This window comes from Podarcis erhardii (assembly GCF_964252035.2).
Source record: "Podarcis erhardii genome assembly, chromosome: 1".
Lineage (NCBI taxonomy): Eukaryota > Metazoa > Chordata > Lepidosauria > Squamata > Lacertidae > Podarcis > Podarcis erhardii.
Genome location: NC_138497.1, coordinates 114,413,108 through 114,436,151, shown reverse-complemented (window position 1 = coordinate 114,436,151; position 23,044 = coordinate 114,413,108). Strand labels below are relative to the sequence as shown.

At 39.5% G+C, this 23,044-nt stretch overlaps 1 protein-coding gene and 1 long non-coding RNA gene across 5 annotated transcripts in view; both read right to left on the bottom strand.

Moving 5' to 3' along the window:
• The window catches only part of LOC309335933, a 771,786-nt gene that overhangs the window by 3,314 nt on the left and 745,428 nt on the right, over positions 1 to 23,044 (bottom strand). The window lies entirely within an intron of this gene.
• NCKAP1 (NCK associated protein 1) overlaps positions 5,244 to 23,044 on the bottom strand; it is a 49,752-nt gene continuing 31,951 nt past the window's right edge. For all 4 annotated transcript variants that reach the window (XM_081861448.1, XM_081861449.1, XM_081861450.1 and 1 more), the window contains 18 exons: positions 22,740 to 22,821; positions 22,010 to 22,068; positions 20,342 to 20,487; positions 19,437 to 19,569; positions 18,698 to 18,817; positions 18,099 to 18,238; positions 17,099 to 17,230; positions 15,324 to 15,542; positions 14,698 to 14,828; positions 14,256 to 14,353; positions 12,710 to 12,803; positions 11,743 to 11,825; positions 10,782 to 10,862; positions 9,949 to 10,042; positions 8,327 to 8,443; positions 7,013 to 7,122; positions 6,475 to 6,564; positions 5,244 to 6,187 (listed from right to left, as the gene is read on the bottom strand). In XM_081861448.1, coding sequence (XP_081717574.1) covers positions 6,071 to 6,187; positions 6,475 to 6,564; positions 7,013 to 7,122; positions 8,327 to 8,443; positions 9,949 to 10,042; positions 10,782 to 10,862; positions 11,743 to 11,825; positions 12,710 to 12,803; positions 14,256 to 14,353; positions 14,698 to 14,828; positions 15,324 to 15,542; positions 17,099 to 17,230; positions 18,099 to 18,238; positions 18,698 to 18,817; positions 19,437 to 19,569; positions 20,342 to 20,487; positions 22,010 to 22,068; positions 22,740 to 22,821 — 2,046 coding nt within the window. In that variant the 3' untranslated portion in view covers positions 5,244 to 6,070. The remainder of the gene's footprint in view (positions 6,188 to 6,474; positions 6,565 to 7,012; positions 7,123 to 8,326; positions 8,444 to 9,948; positions 10,043 to 10,781; positions 10,863 to 11,742; positions 11,826 to 12,709; positions 12,804 to 14,255; positions 14,354 to 14,697; positions 14,829 to 15,323; positions 15,543 to 17,098; positions 17,231 to 18,098; positions 18,239 to 18,697; positions 18,818 to 19,436; positions 19,570 to 20,341; positions 20,488 to 22,009; positions 22,069 to 22,739; positions 22,822 to 23,044) is intronic.

Sequence of the window (23,044 nt, the reverse complement as noted above, 5' to 3'; positions counted from 1 at the left end):
GAACTAGAACAAGTCATGAACTCAGACTCTTAAGACACATGAGCAGGGGCGGTGTGTGTGTGTCAGCACTTACTGACTTAAATCGAGAAAAATATGTAGGCTTCCACAGCCCACAAATCCTTTTAAATAAGTGTATTGATTATGTGTGTGTATGTGTGTTACATATAAGACTCTGGACCTTCCTTCCTGGAGAGGCTAGATTGGCTCTCTCCTTGTTGTTCTGCTGGCAGGTGAAGACCACCTTGTTAATTTTGGAAATTAACTGCATTTAATGAAATGGCTGGTGCCATGCTGTTTTTATTGTAATTATTTTCATGTTTTAAGTAGGTTTCATATACTGTATGTATATAGTTTTAATTCTATCATTGTTTGATTGCATTTTAATGTTTAATGTTTTTCGCAGTTCTTGTTTCTATCTGTAAGCTACCTTGAGTCCCATCAGGGAAAAAGCTGGGGTAATAAAATAAAATAATAATAATAATAATAATAATAATAATAATAATAATAATAATTCCCTGGAGTTTTCATTAGAGGACCACTTGATTCGTTCCTCGGACAAGTGATTTTTGGCTTGTAATTTTGGGGGTAGTAATCATCTCTGTGTACGCATTTTAAAAATAAACCAGATTTTTTGTTCAGTAAACGAGGAAGAACACCCTGCCCCCTTTTAACCACCCTTCCTCCCTGCCAAAACTCCCACCACCTACTAAAAACATTTGCCAGGTGGAAATTGGTTTGTTTGGTACTTGTTATGATGTTTGACATAATTATCAAAATAAAAGCAAAATCAGCCCCAGTGTTTCTCCACTCACAATGCTGTCAATTAAAGATCTACAAGAATTATTACATATACAGACCTTGGGGAAGAACGATTTCTCCTTCGCTATAAATCCAGCAGAGTTCTTTTTTTTATTACTGCATTTCTCCAGTTGCCTTCTGTGTTTTTTGCCAGCTTCTCCTCTTGGCTTCCATGTGGAATTTAAAAGGTTTCTTCTCCCTCCCACCCCCCTTTGAATAGCTGTGTCTGACATCAATGCCATGTCATGACACGAAGCTGACTAATAAAAGTTAGACTCCATTGGTTCATCTAGCTGAGTATTACTTACTAACTGGCAGAGGCTCTCCATTGTTTTGGCCAGGGGACATTCCCAGCCCTACTTTGAAATGTTCTTAATGGAACCTGGGGCCTTCTGTGAGTGAGCTTTAAGTTTCTGTGTTATTTATGCATAGGTAAAGGGACCTCTGACCATTAGGTCCAGTTGTGGCCGACTCTGGGGTCGCGGTGCTCATCTCGCTTTATTGGCATACAGCTTCCGGGTCATGTGGCCAGCATGACTAAGCTGCTTCTGGCGAACTAGAGCAGTGCACGGAAACGCCGTTTACCTTCCCACCAGAGTGGTACCTATTTATCTACTTGCACTTTGACGTGCTTTTGAACTGCTAGGTTGGCAGGAGCAGGGACCGAGCAACGGGAGCTCACCCCGTCGTAGGGATTCGAACCGCTGACCTTCTGGTCGGCAAGTCCTAGGCTCTGTGGTTTAACCCACAGCACCACCCGGGTCCCTTTATTTATGCATACCCTCCAACATTTCTCCAATGGAAATAGGGATGTCCTAAGGAAAAGCGGGATGGTTCCGGGATCAGGTCAGAAACTGGGCTGGCTTCTGTAAACCCAGGACCATCCCTGGAAAATTGGGACACTTGGGAGGGTCTGTTATGTGATGGTTGCCGTCACCTGGTTGCTGCCATGTGCCAGGACTGGGAGTGCCCTACCGTGTCACCTGATGTCATCTTGGGACACCAGGTGCTTCAACACAATAGATTAGAAGCTTTCAAGTCCCCAGCCAAGCTTAGTGGCATGGAGAAGCTATGTAACTTCTCTGTGCCACTAAGGATTTCAGTTATGATAGGAAACAGCATGGGACATCTCTCTCGCCCTGACCTAGCCACTGTGATCCACGTGACGGTCACCTCCAGACTGGATTATTGTAACTCACTCTACGTGGGGCTGCCCTTGAGACTGACCCAGAAACTCCAGCGGGTGCAGAATGTCGCGGTGAGACTCCTTACAGGGTCCTCGCTGCGGGATCACATTCACCCAGTGCCATACCAGCTGCACTGGCTCCCGGTGGAGTACAGGATCAGGTTTAAGGTGCTGGTTTTAACCTTTAAAGCCCTATACGGCCTAGGACCCTCGTACCTACGGGACTGCCTCTCCTGGTATGTCCCATGGAGGACCTTATGGTCTTCAAACAAAAACATCTTGGAGGTCCCGGGCCACAGGGGAGTTAGGCTGGCCTCAACCAGAGCCAGGGCTTTTTCGGCTGTGGCTCCAATCTGGTGGAACGCTCTGTCACAAGAGACTAGGGCTCTGTGGGATTTGACATCTTTCCGCAGGGCCTGCAAGACAGAGCTGTTCCACCAGGCCTTTGGCCAGGGCACAGCCTGACCCCCTCCTTTGGCAATCCTCACAGAACTGTAGCCCAATGGTTGCCATTAATTTGAACTGATTTTATAATGAACTGATTTTAGAATGTTGTATTATTTTACTGTTGTTAGCCGCTCTGAGCCCGGCTTTGGCTGGGGAGGGCAGGATATAAAAAAAAATAAAATTATTATTATTATTGGACTGGTGCAAGTGAGTTAAGGGGGCTGTGCAATGTGTGGAGAAACTTGAGGGATGTTAAATTATCTGCAAGTTGTATGGAGAATAGGGTGCCGACTAGTTTATCCGATGCCCCGAAATCTTCTCCATTGTTCTCCACTTGTTCCATGGCTACCCTACATCCCAGACTTGCACCTCATAACTCTCATCAAAATGAAGAACATAAAGAGAAGCCCTGCAGGGTTTCCCATAGTGGCCAACAAAATGCCTACAGGAAGCCCACAAGACATGAAGGCAAATGGCTTCTTTCCATTCCCGCCCCTCTGCTAATTGAGACCTACTGCCTCTGAACGCAAAAGATGTTTGTAGCCATCATGGCCAGTAGTATCACAGTAAGTCCAACTCCACTCTCCTTCAAAGGAGGCGAATAATGCCTTCGTTATTAATCCAAACTTAACTGCACCCCTCTGTGTCAATACTCAAGTCATAACCAATGACAGAGACGGAGGAGAATGACATCACATCAACTGGGCAGAAGAGATTGCAAAACATACAAACCATCATCAGTGTCATGGTTAGTGCGTGTTAAATTGCAATCCAGAGCAGATTATATCACAATATATAGATTTTAGCTTTTAAATGAGTAGATATGCAACATTTGTGAATGGATAGGGTTTTTACTTTTAAAAAAAATTGCATGAGAATTTGTTTTAATTGTTGGAACCTGCCTGGGGACTTGAGGGCGAAGGGCAGGTAATTAATAACAGGCAATACGCCAGGTCAGTGATGGTAAATGTACAATACTTCAGTGATGCTGTGTAAACCACTGAGTCTGTTTGCAGTCCCTCATTTTCAGGAAACCATCTGGAGCACATTTCTGAGGTTTCAGGACAGGCTTTCTCCATAACCGTTAAGATTTATAAATTCCTTTTAGAAGGATTCTCCAGGATTTATCAAGAATTGCTTGGGCACTTAAAATTCCTATGTGGAATGGCAGTGTCCGTTCTTATTTGGGTCAGCTCTTGTTCAATCTTGCCCTAAATTTGTCCCCTAGAAAAAGAGTCAATGCTGCACTCAAGTTGGTGTTGATGTTTAAAGCACCTCAACAGTGGCTGGAATGAAGTGTGTGCAAGGAAAGCATAAATTTTAAGAACCTCGCTACCCTCTGGACCTGAATCTCACATGTTCTGAATAGATAATCCCTACTGAGGGAGAATATCCATTGCATTTTTGAAAGAGAGAAACTCCTTGTCTCTACACCCATGATGATTTACAAAATACATTGAAGCCACCACTGTAATAAAACTGGAATCTTAACAAACATACCACTGATTCAACGACGTTGGCAACATCCATTCTCAATGAAATACAAAACAGCTCACATATTTACTGAATCACCACAAGGAAAAGGCTGAGATGGGCTTCACTTGGGAGCACAATTCTTAATTTATGACCATAATCAGAGCCAGTTCTTCAGCAGCAGTTCCAAATCCCTTTTCATATCCTGCCATTTCACTATTAATGTCAGTTTATAAATTTATCCACTGACACTGCATCTACTGAGTGGGTCATCCTGACCAGGCAATGTTCTAGCAGAACTATAGAGTGAGGTGGATATAGAATATTATTTTTTTTGGAAACAGGATGTTATTTTCTATTGTCTTTGAACTCTTCCCCAGGAAAATCTCAAACTGTTACATCTTTCAATACAAATTCTAGTTTTCACTTCCCATTCCACATGGTCTAACATCTCCAACTGCTGTGATAAAATTTCTGCTTGGGCAAACCATTAGTCTCTCAAATATAATCTAAACCTGAATTCCTATCTACCCGTCAAACTTTTTTTCTTTTCTTTTTTGCCCCCACAAGAACTGGGGTGGTGGCAAATTGGAAAAGGGGGTGAGAGGTAAGATGGTGTGAGACCATGAATAGGCAGAAGGAACGGAATAGATATTATGGGTCAGTGTGTTAACCACAACCACCAAACTACTAGTTCCTAAGGAATGTTGACCTGATTTTTTTTCCCAGTGAGTCATTTCACCTTTATTCATAGATTATGTTTGTACGCTCTCTGTTTCTGTAATATGCAGTAAAGTGAGTTAATCTGAGTGGATTTAGACACCACAGTATCATTACATTCTGCAGGAGTCAAAAGGTATGCCTTTCCCTTTAATAACATGTTAGCAGAGAGTGCCTGGCGCTGCCCAGGAATCTTCAGAAGCCAAAAAATATATTGTGTTTTTTAAATCGATAGTGTAATTTGTGAGTTTGCACCTGATACACCAGACACCCTCAGGAACCCTCATGCCAAGTTTGGTGACAATAGCTGGATGAACCTATGCCAAAAAATGGGCGAAGTCATGTCAAAGTGATGTCTCAGCCCTCCATCACTAAGTTGAAAAAATATGGAAAGACATAGATAACAAGCCAGCAGTGAGATGTTTATAAGCCTATTGATTTTTAAGTCGGTTAGGTGACGGCCATTAAGGTAAAGCAAATTTTAATGTGGTTAGACAGTACTGATGAAGATCCAAAAATGGGTCGAACACGCACATTTAACAATCTGTAGATTAATGCTTAGAACACTGAATTTTCAACAGTCGACTTAGCAAAAAACCCAAGGAAAGTCACCAGCACGTAATACAGTGTAGTGTTTATTGTATGTAATGGAAGGTACACTTGAATTTCAAAAATTTAAAACATATAAAAAGTGGTTAAAGGGCTAACATTTTATCAACATTTGATAAATGCATTAAGAACGTTTATTATACAGCAGGGTACAATGTAGTGTTAATGCCAACGGGGCACCATGGAAATTAGTCTTTAAAAAATTCCACTATGTAAGCTTTATACAAACAAAACCACTTGCTGCTGTTTAAGATTGTATGGAGGAGACTGCTGTCTAAGCAGTCTTACAACAATTTTTAATATTAGATAGCATCAGTCATTAATTTGGGTGAGTGTTTCAAAAAGAAAAAAAAAGTAGAAATGTTGTCATTCACAGAAATGCACATCCAAGTCTTGTTTCTGATAATAACAATAGGTACAGATTGTAACTCTCCCTATATGAAATAATTTACACACAGATGAAAGCTAGGAACACTAAAATAATCACTAAATAGAGTTCTTTCTGGAAATAAACAAGCCATTATGATTCCTGCACGATTGGATATGAAAAAAAAACATAGTTGAAATAGTATTTCTCTTTTTAAACATAATTATGATTATTCTAAAATAAAAAGGAAAACAAATCAGCAAAATGTGCAACCTAAAATCAGCCAAGCTTATATTGTAGTACAACCATATTAAGAAACCACTGGTCAGAAATACAACTGCATTGGGAAAAAGTTTATAATCCACAAAACTCTTTGCCAGGCCATAAAGTAAAACAGCTCCACAGTTTACACAAGTAAAACTGAGGCAACATAGATGCGTGCTTAGGTTGTCTCCAGTTAAAGCAGATATTCAGGCAGATGATGTGACACTTTGTTTGTACACAGCATGGTATGCATTTCGGAGCAAGACATATGGAAAGCAAGACTCCAGAAGATCCATGGTCAGGAATGGAGACTCCTGGACGATCTAAAGTGAGAGGAGAGATCATTTCAGAAACCTGGTAAGGAGTGGAAATCCCAATGCTGCTAAAATGACAAGCTACCAGCAAGGAGCGGGGGAGGAGAAGGAATTGCAGAGAGGCTCAAAAGAGTAGGGTTCAAAAGCGTTTCATGATTTTTGTTTTTTAAAGTAATTTTTCTGCTATGCTGCCCAACAGTATTTTGACCATTTGTTGAATTCCACACAGAGTGCTTGTCAAAGTCTCTTTTACCTAGGATAAAACTTTTGGAACAATCACTGGAATGAGAGCTTACCATGTCTAGCAGTAGGTAAACAGATTCTCTGTTCCTTGTAGTGGTTTTGTCTGTCTCCTGACCGATTTTCAGTAGACTAGAGGATGCAAGCTAAAAAAATCACAAATAGCAAGTAAGTTTTCTACTCATCTAAAGCCACTTTAAAAATCATTTTAATTTCACGACACATGCAATTTCAGATATAAGATTTAACATGACATGATCTGTAATGTTAGATAATGCAATGGAGTTATGGATGTGGAGCATTCCACAACAATGAAATGAACAGGACAGACCAATTGTATAGCTCAATTTGTGTACTGGAATCCCTGATCAGACCAGTTATTCTGCAAGACAAAGTTCACACATGCTTGCAATATTGACTCAAATCCTTTACAGTCATTGTTACAATCACTACCATATAGGAAAAGCCACCATAATGTTGTTGGCTTGAAATCAAAAGTTAAGGTTGTAAATGTTAATCGCAGTACAGCTGAAAGCCTTGGTGGAAATGAATGATTTCTGGAGCAGGTCAGCCCAAAATAAAAACTGTACATACAGCCAAGAATTCTTTGAGACGGTCTTCAATGCTTCCCTTGTGAATGGTAAATAAAGCTGCAGCAATCTGGTTGATTGCTTTGGCCAGGCAATGGATATTGTTGCAGTGACCTAAACAAAAACACATTTGTGATATTACTTTAGCTTCACTCACACTCTGAACATTTTAGCTGAATGGAACGTGTTGTTTGAATAGGAACAGAGTTAAGTTTAGCAAGGGATTAACTTTCAAATATAATATGGATAATCTTCATTTAACAAGGAGGAAGTAAAGATCTTTAAGAACCTTTTGAATAGAGTAAAAGACATTACACACAGGTCCTGCTATCTGCACACTCAATATCCAAAAAATCACTTATCAAAACTTGAAAGAATTATGCCCAAACCTCACTATATGCTCCACAGATTCACTTATTCAAACAGCCAACTTTCTTACTTCCTTTTTGTGTTTTTTTGTTGGTGGCAGCCATCTTTAGGCAAAAACCACGGAAAGATGGAGAGAGTGAGATCAGATGACTCAAAAAGCAGGAAAAATGAAACAAATCAGGGACAGGAGAGATTGGGCAAATCATTCCCCCCCCCCACCATGCCTCTCTTTTGCTGCTTGGCTACAGCCATTTCAAGAAGAAACCATGGAGAGGGGGAGGAAACAGAGGGGACAAATCTTGTATTAGAAATGTTTCCATAGGAAACAATGGGAATCGTGGAATCATTATACCAACGATTGCATAACAAACGATTTCCAGGGAACTCATAAAGCGGGGCTACATTTATTCCAAAATCTGTTTCAAAGACTGAATTCTGGTTTTCTTAATTTATCAGTTCCAAAGTTCTGTTCTGAAGACCTGAATCCTGCCAGGTGCAAATAGAACGGTGTGTGTATTCGAGTAAAGACGGGGCAACATGGTAACTAGCACAGGAATATGAGAAATATGAATGCTTCTAATGCAAATATCTAGTATGAAAACTAGTTTCAATATGACTTCCAAATAGTACTCAGCATTGTTCCTGTGCCCCCAAAAGCCTCCAGTCAAGTTTTAACATTTCCTAATCAATAGGACATTTATGTGCAACGGGTAGAACACATTCTTGGTAAGGATCCCTAGAACCAAAGTATGACTTGAGGTGAGAGATTTTTATTTCCTCTTTCAAAGCAACCATTGTGAGATATAAAATTGATGTACTATTCAACACCAAAAAGGACCAAACACCAATATCATAAAATGAAAGCAAATAAATATTCCAGATGAACATTTAATATAATTTCCCCCCTCCCCCCAGAACAAATTTTCACACCAGTTTGTCTGAATATTACCTTCAATGGCAGGACTGTATTGAGACATCACATTACTGGCCAAAGTTGGTAAGGAGACAGCCACAAAGACCATCAGAAGGCAGGCAATTTTATATTCTTCCTCTGGACTAATGTTTTCTGAAAATAAATACAAATTTAGGAGATCCATTATAACTGGGTGGGTTCAAAACTCCTAAACTAATACTTCATCCATTCACAGCATTGGTAATGTTTCTGAGCTAACAAAGACCAGTACAGTGGTGCCTCACAAGACGAAATTAATCCATTCCGCGATTCTCTTCGTCTAGCGGTTTTTTCGTCTTGCGAAGCAAGCCCATTGACGGCTTAGCGGCTTAGCGCTATTAGCGGTCTAGCGGCTTTTAGCGATCAGCTGAGAGGCGGCTTATCAGCGGAACAGCTGATAAGCGGCTTAGCAGCTTAGGAAGGGGGGGGGAAGCGAAAAAAACCCGTGGGAACTCGCAAGATTTTTTCATCTTGCGAAGCAACCCCATAGAGAAATTCGTTTAGCAAAGCGCCTCCAAAACGGAAAACCCTTTCGTCTAGCGGGTTTTCCGTCTTGCGAGGCGTTCGTCTTGCGGGGCACCACTGTACTTTAGAGTAGCTGGGGAAACCCAGTCAGATGGGCAGGGTAGAAATAAATATTATTATTATTATTATTATTATTATTATTATTATTATTATTATTCCAATTCCACCAAGTGTGGCATAACCAATACTCTTCCATAACAGCTATCACTCTGTATAAACCAAGAGTATCTTGGTCGCACACCCCAACACATTTTCAGGGAAGGAAAACGAAACTTCAGAAAAATAGGATGCATTTTTTTAATTCCTAGAAGAAAATTTATCTAACAGCTATTCAAAGATTTTATAGCTCAATCAAAAGTAACCTAATAACAAATTGCAATTGCAAGAGGTTTCTTTCCTCTTAACTCCAGTGGTCAGCAAAGTTATTTCAGGCTTCCTTTTGAAAGATGCTCAGAATGTCTGCACATAGGAACTAGCTCAGCATGGCCACCAACCGAGAGCTGTTCATAAATGAGTGCTACTCCTCTAAAGTAGTTTCTACACCAGTATTTCACATTCCTGGGCCAACTTGAATAAAATATTTTTTTGGGGGGGGAGGTAAGCCCCACCCCACATAACTGATCACATGACATGGCACATGCATACCACTGGAAAGGCAATTCCCATAAACTGGGGGTTGGGGGGGCACAGGGACCTCGGCCCCTAGGAGTTGGCTCCTGGGGGCATGTGAGGGAGCCAGCCATAAATAGTCACTCATCAATAACAAAAGCATTTGCAGTCATTTCAATGTAGTATTATCACTATTAACCCTGAGAAATACTAAGAAAAAGTAACTAGAGATCAGAGCTGCAACATTCAATCAAATACAAATGTAATTGTTATATATTTAAGCTGACAAACCCTAAGTTTTGGCATCTTGGTTAAATTATGTGAAGTCATCCAAGTGTCTTGCAGAATACATGTATATTTGGTACTCAATGTGCGCAAGTATAGTTTCTTTGACATCCTTCAGGTTTCTCCATTTAGAACAATATCATAGCTTAGCATTACATGCAAACACAGCCAATATCCAAAAACGTTATGCAGCCGCATACCTGATTTTTGGGAAGAAAGTGCTACAACCAGAGCAGGATCTATCTCACAAGGCAGTCCCGCAGCTGATGAGAGCTCATATACATTCATTGCAACCTGAGAGACAGAAAGGTACTGCAGAGTGAAAAAGGCCAGAATAATTTTGTGGAATTTGTCAGAGCAGACATTGTAAAATCTTTTCAGTGTTCACATTAAGTTACACATGAGAATGGAACCATGGAAGAACAGAAGCACCTTTGGTGGCAGCAATACACCTAGCTTATAGTGAAAAGCTCCATTAGCGCCACTTCTGCTAGCTGGCTGTCATCTCTCTCATGCCCCTCTGCCAAAAATTTGTATACTCTCCGAAACCATATTCAACAGCAACCTTTTAAGATTCCAACAAGTTCTCAAACTGGACAAACAGAAAACTTTGTTAAGCCAAAGCATATAATGCATTAAATTAAAGCTGCCATACCATGTCTACCAAGACTAGGTTCTGAGGCCTAAAGTGCAAAAGGGTTTCATAATCCATTAGGAGACTGGATGCTGATCAACTCAAAAACTAAATTGTTCGAAACACTTTTTGAATTACCCCCTCTGAAATGCTGTGTCCTTTTTATTTTATGACTTGCTCCTTTAGTATAAACCAGTGAATCCCAGCAGTTTGCAAAAGAGAAATACTGGAATCATAACTAACCACAGAAGTATGAAGCTGTATTAATTTCATTTTAATGAGGTTTACAGAAATATATACAAGTGCTACATCTGTCTATACATTCCTGCTTTTGGCATAATATACAATTTTAGAAAGAACTAAAAACAAACAAACCCCATTATTCTCACAAGCAATTACCTTCATATCTGTCTCTCTTGGAATGTGATCCTTAAAGTCTTCAATTGAACTTACAAGGAAAGGAATGTGATATGATAAGACCTAAGACAAAGAGGCATGCAACAAAATTATTACTTTTGGCTACTGTATCTCCTAAGACAGCATGTTATGACTTTGTTGCATTTATTCTACCCTCTCCCCTCAGTTTATGCATTAAGAAGCCTGGAAGCATCATGCCAGAATCTTGCAGCAGGAGTGGAAAAACACCGGCTAACAAGAGTTTTGAATACTGTATTGCTTTGGGTCTAAAACAGCTGTACGTCAATTTCCTTTATTTTTTTAAAAAATAAAAAGTGAAATGGTAAAGGTTTGATTCTTTCAGCATACGTATGCAACACACTTAATTTCAATTAAGATTTGATTATTCGTATTTAGTGTTGCAATCCTTTCACCACAGCACAAGCAATCTGTGTTTTATTCAATCAATTGATCATTTATTGTATCTGACTAAAAGCCATTACAAATACATTTACAAAACCAGCAAATCCAATAAAACCTAATTAAGAAAGATCCAGAAGTAAGCAACCATTTACAATAAATTAAATTAATGAATCCCCTGCACAATCTACAGCGTTGTCTTTTATGTGGCTAGCATGAATACTTTTAGCGACTTTTGCAAATAAAGCTGTTTTATATGGGACAAGGGGGTTGCAGTCAGGTAACAGCCAACGTATTTTCACTTTGGGGTTCTGTATCTGTAGCGGTGCCAACATCTGTTCCAAAAATTCTGGGGTTTTGATAGATCTGAGAATGGGGTATATAATGGGGAAGAGCTTCTACTTCACCTACCCCACAGATACAGAATCTTAAATGCCTTGGAATGTGCTAGTATTTAGCGATTTAATCACTTTTTACTTTTACTTATCTATTCTTAGGCTTACATGTGCAACACAAAAGTTATAATGCCAAATGCAGTACTTACATCTCTAAGAGCTTCTTGTGCCAATGACCGGAAAGATAAGATAACACCGATAATGGTCATCCTCTTCAAAACACTATCAACAGCTGGGGGGGGGGGGAAAGAAAATGTCAGGAACAAGAATGCTTTCTCCCTGCCCCTCCCTGTTTGATGTCTGTGGGAGATTGAGGCCATGCATAGTTGCCTCTCCACCAGCTTTAGAGTCTCTCTCTCTCTCTCTGTGTGTGTGTGTGTGTGTCTGCATGAGTCACGGCATCACCCAGTCATGGCATCAGCCACAGACAGACTAATATTAACAGCAAATTAAAGTGACCACTGCTGATGAAGCGACTTTTTTGGCACATTACTCATCATAGGGGGGGGGGGGAGAGCATCGTTAAGTACCAAAGACACACCAGACTCACAATAATGTTTCTCATGTGGCACCAGAAGGCAGTTTTAATTCCTTTACAAAAGTGCTCCAAAAGCTATTGAATAGTTCGTTCATCCACCAATTCACTCCTTGCTGGCTGAGCATTATGAGAATCTGGGAGAATGTGGCGACCAGCCGAAAGGAGCTCCTCAGTAGGCAACGTATCAGTTTTTAAACATTTAGGTTATCTTTCCAAAATCAAAAGGTTCTCTGAGGCAGACCGCACATTATAAGGCATAAATAGATGAAAAAGGCTACTAATGTGACTACCAACATATATATATATATATATATATATATATATATATATATATATATATGCATACACGAGTGGGGATGTATATGTATGTGGGTAGCTTTATATATATGCATCTTTATATATATGCATCTGTAGGTTTGTGTCATGTATGTACGTTACAGCCTTAAAATATACAAAAGACAGCATGCACTTTTGGGGGCTGTAGCAGATGCTCCCCCACCAATTCCAGTGCTTCAAGCTATTTGCAGATTCCCAGTTAGGAGCATAAACTAAAACAGCACTACTTGCTAGTTACTTACACGACAATCTTTTGAAGAGTGCTGCCATCTGATCTGGTTTATCAAAACTGGTCCTCATTTGCGTTAGCACTTCAACGTTCTCTACCACAAGTTTCTAAGACGAAGCAAGATCTCAGGTCAGGCATAGATCTGAGTATAGTAACAAGCGGGTGCTTTAGGACATTTCAGCGTGGCAAGCAGGAAGCAGAGCTCATGAAATCCAGATGTTCCTATTATCTGACTAGTTATACTAAGTAAGGCCCAGCTATGCACCAAACAAAAAGCATACAGTGTGATAATAAAGGTTCTCTTCTGTTCCACAAAGCACTTATAGCTCCAGTCAACTCATTAAACTTGAGCAGGGTTGCTGTAGAATAATGGAATTATTACAGTTTGAATGTCTTTTGCACAATGTGCAATGAAAACAACATGGGGGTGAGACACAATTTGCATATGATTTGCCATTCTTAGTTCCTCTTTAGGATTTCCCTTCCATATGTTTTCATGTGGATGATTATCTCTCACAAGGTAAAGAAGGGGCACACGCTTTCTGTGACTGGTCTAGACCAATCTCCTAATTATTGTCTCAACTCTATGATTAAAACCTTCTCTCCCTCCACCCCGAGCGAGTTTACATTTATTCACTGTAAACTAAGGGCAGACAACTGAAAGCCCCGGAGTTCAATGCAGCACTTAGGAGTTTTTCAGTCTGGCCCATCCCAAAGGGATTTCTCTTCCCTTTCAAGAGCTGCAAGCTGGTGATAGGTGGGCCACCCCTTCTCCCCCCCCCCAATTCTACTACCCTCTTCTCTGTATCTCTCCCTCCTTGTCCAACAGGCTCGTGGAGGATGGACAGCTTGCTCTGGCTGAACACCTGAATTAATCACTTGCCAAGCGCATTCCTCTCCCTACTCACTCCATTTGTTTTGGCTTCTTCCCCTATCCTTCCCCCAACTCCCTATCCTTTTCGCTGGACTCCCCTAACCACATAAAATTAGGCCAAGGAGCACATGTTTATTATCCCTGCTGACCAAAGCTAGAGACACTTCCCCATTTCCTGATGCTTTCTGTTAGTAGAAGCTAAACTATAAGCTAATTCAGAGACCCCCAAACCAAGGTCATCTCTTCTGGAGAAGCAGCATACAGGAACACAAGTAATGACTGAAGTTTTGCACCAGGACAGCAAGGAACAAACTATGTGCTGCTATGAGGCTCATGCACATTAAAAAAAAAGGTCAAAGAAATAGAATGCATATGAGCAGATCCAAAGATCTTCCCCAGTATTTCTGTGCAGTGTTTAGACATATATATTGTTTAAAAAGTCACTCCAACCAATGGCACATCATAACAAGAGACTTTTTTGTGTGCGGAGAATTGAAACGCCTGTTTGCAGTATGTCGTGAGTGTTCCTCATTCAAAAGGAAAGGGTCAAAACTCTGATGAGCAAGTACAAATGCTTGGACTAGTCTAAAGTAGTTCTTTGGATTCAGGCCATGTATTCTTGCTATAAAGCGACTTCTGCTTTTAATTATAAAAGCAATGACCAAAGAGAAGCAGTGGAAGTTACCTTGAGTTCAGCAACCTGTGAGGAAATGTGCCACATAAGGCTTTCACTCAAGAACTTCATGCCATATGGACCAAGGAGTTCTGACAGGGCTCTCATTTCTGAGGAAGAAAAAGCATTTATTCTGCTGCAAACCAATTATATTGTCTTAATTTAATGAACACATTATATTTTATTAATTCATTCTATAAGGGCTATAGCATTTCACACATTTTAAATTTCCAGCATCCTATTTCAAATGCTCAGGATGCAAACCCTCCATCTTAACTAGCTTAGCCTGTACTACCAGAGGTCAAGAGGCCTGATAAGAGCCTTTGTTCTCCCTAGATATTAGTGAGGGTCAGAAGCAGCAAGGGGGACTTGTAGTGCTGCTTACTGTCTCCAAAGTTTGGTATAAAAATGAGACTTGGCTTTTCCACCCACCCTGAGCCTTGGGAAAACTCACCTGATATGTCTGAATATTCTTCTGCATTAAATGTCAATTCGTTTTCAGTAGGCAAGTTCACAAATGCTTTCATCGCTGGGAAATAGGCTATGTGGCCATTACTGACTTGCCTCAGCAAGGTTTCCAGATACCTTCACGAAAGAAACAATTATCTATTTTCACAGTAGACTACAAACATTCCTTACTGTTAATTTCATTTACTACCTTAACTCTGATGAAAGCTGCATTGACACAGAATTTGTCACTGAGAGTTGATCTTGAAAGTCCACATAAAGCCACATCAACAAACATGTATTAAGAATTGCATAGTCCTCAATGATGTTTCCCTTGAATAATCAGCGACTTCATTTTAAATAAAAGTGTAGTTTGCTTTTAGTATGCAATAGAAAGCTAAACGCTGTTACTTATTGGCATCCATTGTTCAAGTGGCATGCGATTCAGTTTTTTTTTTGACATTATCTCAATTTCAAGTTGCATGGGGAAGCGGGGCACAGCTCAGATTAAAAGCTGCAATTTGCCTCACTTTCACCTTGGCACTCTCCTCCTCCCAGATTTTTTTCTTTTCTGCATGAAAACTTTTATCTCACAAAGCAAAAGGGGTACAGGATGAAATTTCAGATTCTTACCAATTTGTGTACAGACTGGTAATGGTTGGCTCCCCATGACTATCTAAGTGCTGGGTTTGTTGAAGGAGGACGTTATTAAACACTCTTGTGATGTCAATCTGTACATAATTTTCTATTGATTGGAGTACTGTCATGTAGGCTCTCACACTTGTTAACAACTCAGAAGGTTTTGCGATCTCTTGTGTTGCTTGATTATACATAGTCATGCCAACAATTGACCTTCGAAAAGAAAGAAAGTTATTAGCATGCTACTGAAGTGAACCATGAGCGCTATGTCCTGCCTAATATCAAGGTGAGCCATCACTCCACTGGCATGTAGTGTTAACTAACCATTTGGGATAAATTTGCACCAAGAGGCACCTGTACTTTTCTGACATTATCTGTTGTCTACTCTGACTTTGCTGAATATTGCCAACATAGAGTGAAAGCACACTGCAGCTGGGTGTTAGAAAGCTGCAAACTGGAGCTGAAGAAAGCTACTCCCCACAGCCATAGTACAGAAAGATGTATGGAGGGAAATTCAGAAACCTTATAATGAACTACAGTATTGCTATCTATTTGACCCCTGTATAAAAGTCAGATTTGCTGTTTGAAATTTGTACCAATTTAGTCCTAACAGTTACAGCTGTGAGAAATTTTAAAATTCTTATTTCCTATCTGTTCCTCTTCTTGAGATGCAAGTCTACTATTTGCTTATTAAATCAGATAATGGCAAGGGCAATATATGAAAAGCTCCCACATACTAGCAGGATATGAATCTTTCATTTTCCATCTCCCACTCACCAACTTTGCATGTACATAATTTGAATTCTGCGTGCACAATTTTTCTTTTTGTAAAATAGGATTGATTCCTTCAATTTTGGGGATTTTGAAACTAGCAGGTTGAAACTGTTATGTATGGGCAACCACTAGGCTGGATGGAAGTTGGAGCAAAAGAAAAAGAAGGGCAATGTCAGCTCAAGATTAATTATTTGGTTATGTTGGACGAGAATAAATTTTTAAAAATGAATGCTTTTATTAAGTTCTAGCAAATAAGTCTCAATGCTGAAAGAACATTGCTAGTTATTTTTACAAGCTTGCCCCTGACACAAGCATGCTTTCAGAGATTTCTATCAGAAACTGTCACATAACAAAAATAAAAATGGCACAGCAGCAACCAACCCACCCACACTGAGAAATAGTCACGATATAAATAGCAAAGACATGTTTATATGGGCTACTAAACTAACCATATTTTTAATGGCAGAATGGTCTGTTTTTTGGGAATCCAGCACTGCTGACTCTTTAGTGCACAATTGCTTTTTAAATACTTGAATCGCACAGAGCTCCCTTTGCAGTGTGGCATCTGCTCCCACACCATTTGAGCAACATCACAAGCACTAGGCCATAACATGGTAGTCCCTCATATGATCTTGACACTGTGGAAGGAGGAACACTAAAAAAAGGATCTGCCATGGTACAAAGGAAGTGCCATAATAAACCTTTTGTTGTGTGGTTGATAACTATCAGACGACACACAGAGACTGTGGAGTTTGATATTAGTACAATATATAACTTTGCTCAGACCAGACATTCATTTTAAGTTTGCAGCTGCAATGAGGAGCTCTGGGTGACTTCATGAAGTTTTTAACTGATTTTAGGGCTACATTGTTCCACCTCCTCTATCACTGGGGAAATTTTGTGTTAATAGGAGTATATGATGAAAAGCAGGTTAAAGTATTCTTAAAAGTACTCAAGACAACTAAGTATCAAATGTGCAAGTTGGTGCCACTTACTTGGTAAAACGGATTTCCAGGTGTGATGTTAAGTATTCCCTTGGTGTAAAGGTGTGTTCCCACACAATCATGTTTGGAACGTAATTGATTGAGAAGCAGAGCTCAGAAAGTGCCGTGTGCAGTTTGTCTAGACTGCAAAAGACAAAACAAAAAATATGCACACAAACATGTAAGCCACATAAGCAAAGCCATAACTATTACAGCCCCCTTCTACCTCAACCCAAAAAACATTAAAGATGGGTAAGCATATAAAAGCTATTTTAAAGCACAGCCATATAGTACCCTTGCCTGTGCTAAAAACAATGGCATAGGTCATATACGTACAGTGGTACCTCAGGTTACATATGCTTCAGGTTACATACACTTCACGTTACACACTCCGCTAACCCAGAAATAGTGCTTCAGGTTAAGAACTTTGCTTCAGGATAACAACAGAAATCGGGCTCTGGTGGCGCGGCAGCAGCAGCAGCAGCAGCAGCAGGAGGCCCCATTAGCTAAAGTGGTGCTTCAGGTTAAGAACAGTTTCAGGTTAAGAACGGACCTCTGGAACAAATTAAGTACTTAACCTGAGGTACCACTGTACAAGACAGGATTATTATACCTCACCCCCTCCTTTTTTTTTTTTAGCATGCTGAATGGGAATGCAGAAAAAGATTGTTTTGCAGGATAGGAATGTATGACATATTTTTATATAAACACATAGGATGGCATCCATTGGTGTTTCTCTACTGATAGAAGGTACCAGTCAGTGAAATTGGGAGGGATATATTTTCTAGGAACTCCCAGTCTGCAACAGATTCGGAGGAAGCCATTGATGGAAACCTCCTCTCTTATTGTTCCACTGCCTGATGCCTTCTTGTCAGCAGATGACATCATCTGGATATGACCCACAAGAGCATTTTTTAAAATACATCTACAAAATGCCAGTGAATTGGTTCAAGAAGTTAGACTGCCTGTTAAGCAACATTTAAAAAAGAAGATAAGGATGAAAAAGACTCACTTGGTCACCACCAGCCTGTTTTTTCTCATGCTTTCTACTCCTGGTTTTTCTCTTTCTGGTTCTCCTTTCTTACCCGTCTGTTTTTTTGACTTTTTATTTACTGCTTGACTGATGGTTTTGGCACAATGCTTTGGCAGCAACTTAAAAAAAAATGCAGTTAGTTTCAAAATAGAGCTGCAGTTCACAAAAACCAATCACCATTAAATAGATCAAACTTCGCATTTCGATTTTAAACTGTTCATTTTGTTTCCAATATACCAAATACTTGCAAACTACTCGATACCAACTCAAGTGATTTCAATGTAGTTACTATTCCTTCTAGTTAAGAACAGGAGAAGAACAGCCTTCTATTACAAATATTATAAGCAAAACTTTATTAGAACCTTATGGAAAACTTTATCATATTTTAAGAACAAAGGAGATGGCACATTTATGTGATGACTCTACACCAAGGGGCTTGCAAACTAAAAATAAACCCAAGGAAAATAAAAAAGGGAGGGAAATGGAAGCAGGGACTAAACAAAGAATGTGCATTATTTCAGTAACTCATACAGAAGCTTTGCCACAGCAGGGTAATGGGACTAAAATTAAATTCTCACCTGGTCACTTAGAGTACATTGCTCAGTGCAAATATCTGTGATAAGGTTCCGAGCCTGCTTAGCCATTTCATCCAGGAACATGTTACAAAGGGAAAGACTACGGTCCCCAATGTGATGTCTCTATCAAGATAAAAACAGAAACCTTGTTTTTCCAAATTGTTGCCATAGTGCTTAAAAAACATTTTTAAAAAATCATTATCAGTGAAACATGCTTGCACTAAGTTCATTTAAACAATGAACCATGGAACAGCAATAAATCAAGCCTCACAACCAGAAGTTATCTAAATCTATTTGCTGAAGATCCAAAAAGCTTGCTTTAAAAAAAATAAATGTATCCAAAGCTGCTTTAGCAGAGCTTTGATGGCACCACAGGACTTCAGTTTCTTCTTCTCCCCCTGTGCCCCTTTTTCTGGAAGGTCCTTCCGGAGCTGATTTTGAAGGTGCACAGGGGGCTGCAGGGGAAAGGTGAAAGGGAAACTTTCACTTCTGTATCTGCACATCCCTTGCACTAGCAGAACAGGAGCACTGGATACTGTTCATTGTGTATACAACTTAAAATGTCCACTTAATCAAATGTGGCTCCCTAAAAAACCAGAGTTAAGAAACAAGTTTTTGTAGGTGTAAATTTCAACTTACTTGCCACACTTCTCTATCCCATGTTCCCAATTTACTTATGTTTCTCTACCTTACTCTCTTCTTGTGAAAACCAATATCAAAGAGAAGATTATGGGTTCTTTACCTCTTCTGGGCACAGCTCGTGGGTGCAGCTCATAAAGTGAGTGCAAAGCAGAGGGAATGCAATGGAGTATCTGGACTGAGAGGGCAGTTCCAAACACTGCTGAAACATCTTCTCAAAAGCACGGCTATAGAAACTGTTCAGAAACACAGGTTAAGTTTTCATTCCACTGGGAGAAAGTAATTACAAAAAACAAAAACAAAAAACCATTTAACAGATGCAACTAAGCATATGAAAAATTTCAAATGCCAGCCATTTTATCCCATGTCCACACAATCACTGAACTTGAGCAATTACATGCACTTGTACCAGATCCTAATAATAAAAGAGTTGCACTCATGGTACTTTACATTACCAAGGGAACTGAAAGCACGGGTGAAAGAATGCATTATTTAAACCTCCCACTACGTGTACTATAGCACAGCATAATCAATGACTTGATGGGGGGCGGTGAAATTAATGGGGGGTGCAAAGTGTTGGATTATGCTATCCCCAAGTTACCCTTAGAGGTAGTATAAGCTGCTTCTAATATTTCCAAAAGGACTAGTAAGACCCAGCATAGGTTTGGATTACTCACTTCCACCCTCTACAGCATGTAGAACTTACTAACCAGGCAATCCTAAACACATCTACTCAGAAGTCCCAACTGAGTTCCATTAAGCTTACTCCCACTGCATTTTAAACATTCACAGCACTTCATAATTTGCACCTTCCCTTCACAGAAATCCTAGAGACAGGTATTTGTAATTTTCTTTTGTACAGAATATGTTATCTTGCTGCTGCTGTAGAAGGAGACCCGAGAAAACAAGACAGTCTCCAGCTGACTGCACATTGGCTCTTCCCCAAGAGCAAAACAAAACAAAAATCACAAGCACGAGAAAGCTTTATAATGAAATTAAACAACATACCAAAATATAGAAAGATCAGATGTTTCCACCAACATCTCCACCAAGGAATCTACCATTTTTGTGTGGAAAATGATTGTGTTCATCATCTTTCCAAGTTCTCTGTGGTCTGCGAGGCCAAGTGAAGCTTTAGATACACTAGTATAGGCCTGTTGGCACATAAAAAAGTAACAATTCACATTATCCAGGTTCTAATTCTCATCTAAAAATCTGCCTTCATTTGAATGCAAGCATTAGTTTTTTAAAAAATGAGCAAAATCTACACACACACACACGGTAGCACTGCAGCTTGCTCTAATTTGCTTGGGGCAAGTCAAGTTTATAATACAACCCATTCTAAGCTGCCTTACTCCTCCATATCTACTTTTGGAACATACTGAGGGCTTGCTCGTTCTTGAAACTGGGACTTTAAAAAATGTACAGATCAACAAAAGAGGTTATTTGAGGATTCACTAAGCAAGCCTTATTTTTCAGTTGCTTTACTTACACTTAAGAGTCAAATTCATATTTATAGACAAAACCTGCTTATAATATTTGTTGAAGAAAAGGTAAATATTTTCATAGTGACACCCTACTAGGATCAAAACAATATCAGGGCATAGTAATGCCATACTATTTTGCTATTGCTGCAGATGTTACTTGAAAAGGGCTGGTTGTTCAAAAATTCCTCTTAGTTTGTAGCCAAAGATTTACTGGGCCCAATTTCAAAAAAACAGAGCTTGAAGCATATACCATATTGTCTTATTTTTGGAAGGTGGGTTTTTTGTTTTTTGTTTTAAAAACAAACCTAAATCCAGCATTGCATAAAAAGGAATGTATGTTCTTCCAACTCTTGTTTGCCTTTACAACTTCTCTGAACAACTGAGGAAAACCAGGCCTTTTACATTATCTCCTAACCAACTTCTAAGAAAAATGACTGGCTTAGTGTCTGGCAATGTGACCTTTCTACAAAGGTTCTCTTTGAGTATGTGTAATAAAGTATTGAAGAACAGGACATAACCTTCTCAACTCTGATTTGGCCGTACAGCTTTGTTATTACAGACTTCTCTTCTATCCTTATCACTCTATTTCACGCTTCCTGAAACTGTTTGATGTAATTCTGTGCTCCTGCTTTGAACAATGGGTGTGTGTGTGAAAACGTCTGCTGAAGTTTATCCTATGAAAAAGTTTTCAATTCAGATTAAATTTGTACATTGATATATGCTACTTCAGGTATTTCATGTGCCATTCTACTTTAAAAAGTAAATGCAGCACAGCTTTTTTTTGAATATTTCATCTCATTTTCACAATGCCTGCCTTTTCTGAACAACACATATGAATTAATCTATCTTTCTTTCCAATTTTGCATCATTCATATTATGGGCAGCAGCAAAAGCAGTGGTAGTCTACTACTGAATTTACTCAAAACTAGTCAGCCTACATATTTTTCTCCACCACGATCTTGGCTCTATCCTCCTTTTAGCTGTTTTGTTTGTTTGTTTGTGAAAAACACCCTGCTCATACTGTGAACCATTCCCTTCCTGAATGCCTGTTTGGGAAATACATGAATTTCAAAATGTGAACTCAAATATTTAAATCAATTATTTTAAATCACTTTGATTTAAAACTGATCTACTCTTTAACACAGGGAAAGCAATATTGCTTTGAAGAGTGCACAAAAGTAATTCTTACCTGTAATCTAAACCAATCGAGCCTCATTCCTCTGAAGTCAAATACCTCCCCATCTTCAACTGCATCATGTGGAAAAATAAAATATGAAAAAACCATTTGGACAAATGTTTCACCCACTTAATACACATATTTAAAGTCAACAAAAAATGGAGGGGTGGGGAGAGCTGGCATGTGTATCTTATTTACAGAGCAGTCTTATGTGTATTTACTCAGAAGAAATACCCACGCTTTTTAGTATAATTTATTCCCAAGGTAAGCATGTGTAGGATTACGGTCTCAAAAGTATACATGCCTTACAGTCCAGTCCATTCTGAACTTAATGGGATTAGCTCCCATGCAAGTATATATATGATTGCAACCTTAGTTTTTCACAAGCCAATGGATAGCAAATGTAGGGTTTCCAAAGGTCATCAGAAGAAGGCAGCAATTCACAAGGCTTGTATGCTCCTCTCATGAACATGGCAGTGTCCTCTATATGCAGAAATGCACAGAGGATCTGAATGTTACATATCTATCCACAATATGTACAGGAATTAGTACTCTCTAAGGCAGCAGATTGTCTTGGACTGTAAGTTCCACCTTCCCTGCTATTGCCCAAGCTGTAGGGAGGTGCTGAGAGTCGACCCAACAAAATCTGCAGGACCTCATGTTACCCACTTAAGACACACTATTTCCACTTTTGCTATGGCAGACATAGTTTAAGTTCAAGGCTTACATATACATAACTTACCTTGCTTCACACTTAAGGAGGTCATGGTGTTTACAAAAGAGGACATAATGATGGACTCATCTTCAGGGCATACCGAAAGATTCTAAAAATCAGAAACCAGGACACTACTGTGTTATAGCAGTTATTTTTCCAGCTACACAATTATCACTGCATCACAATAAAGCGGAGAACATATCAACGGATATGTGGCTGGCAGGAAACTCCTGTGCAGCTCCATCTGGACCTCAGCCTGGTGCTTGTCTTTGTATGAGATCACAGGTTATGGTATGAAGGCATGTGAGGCCACCACTTAAGTAGGTCTGGGC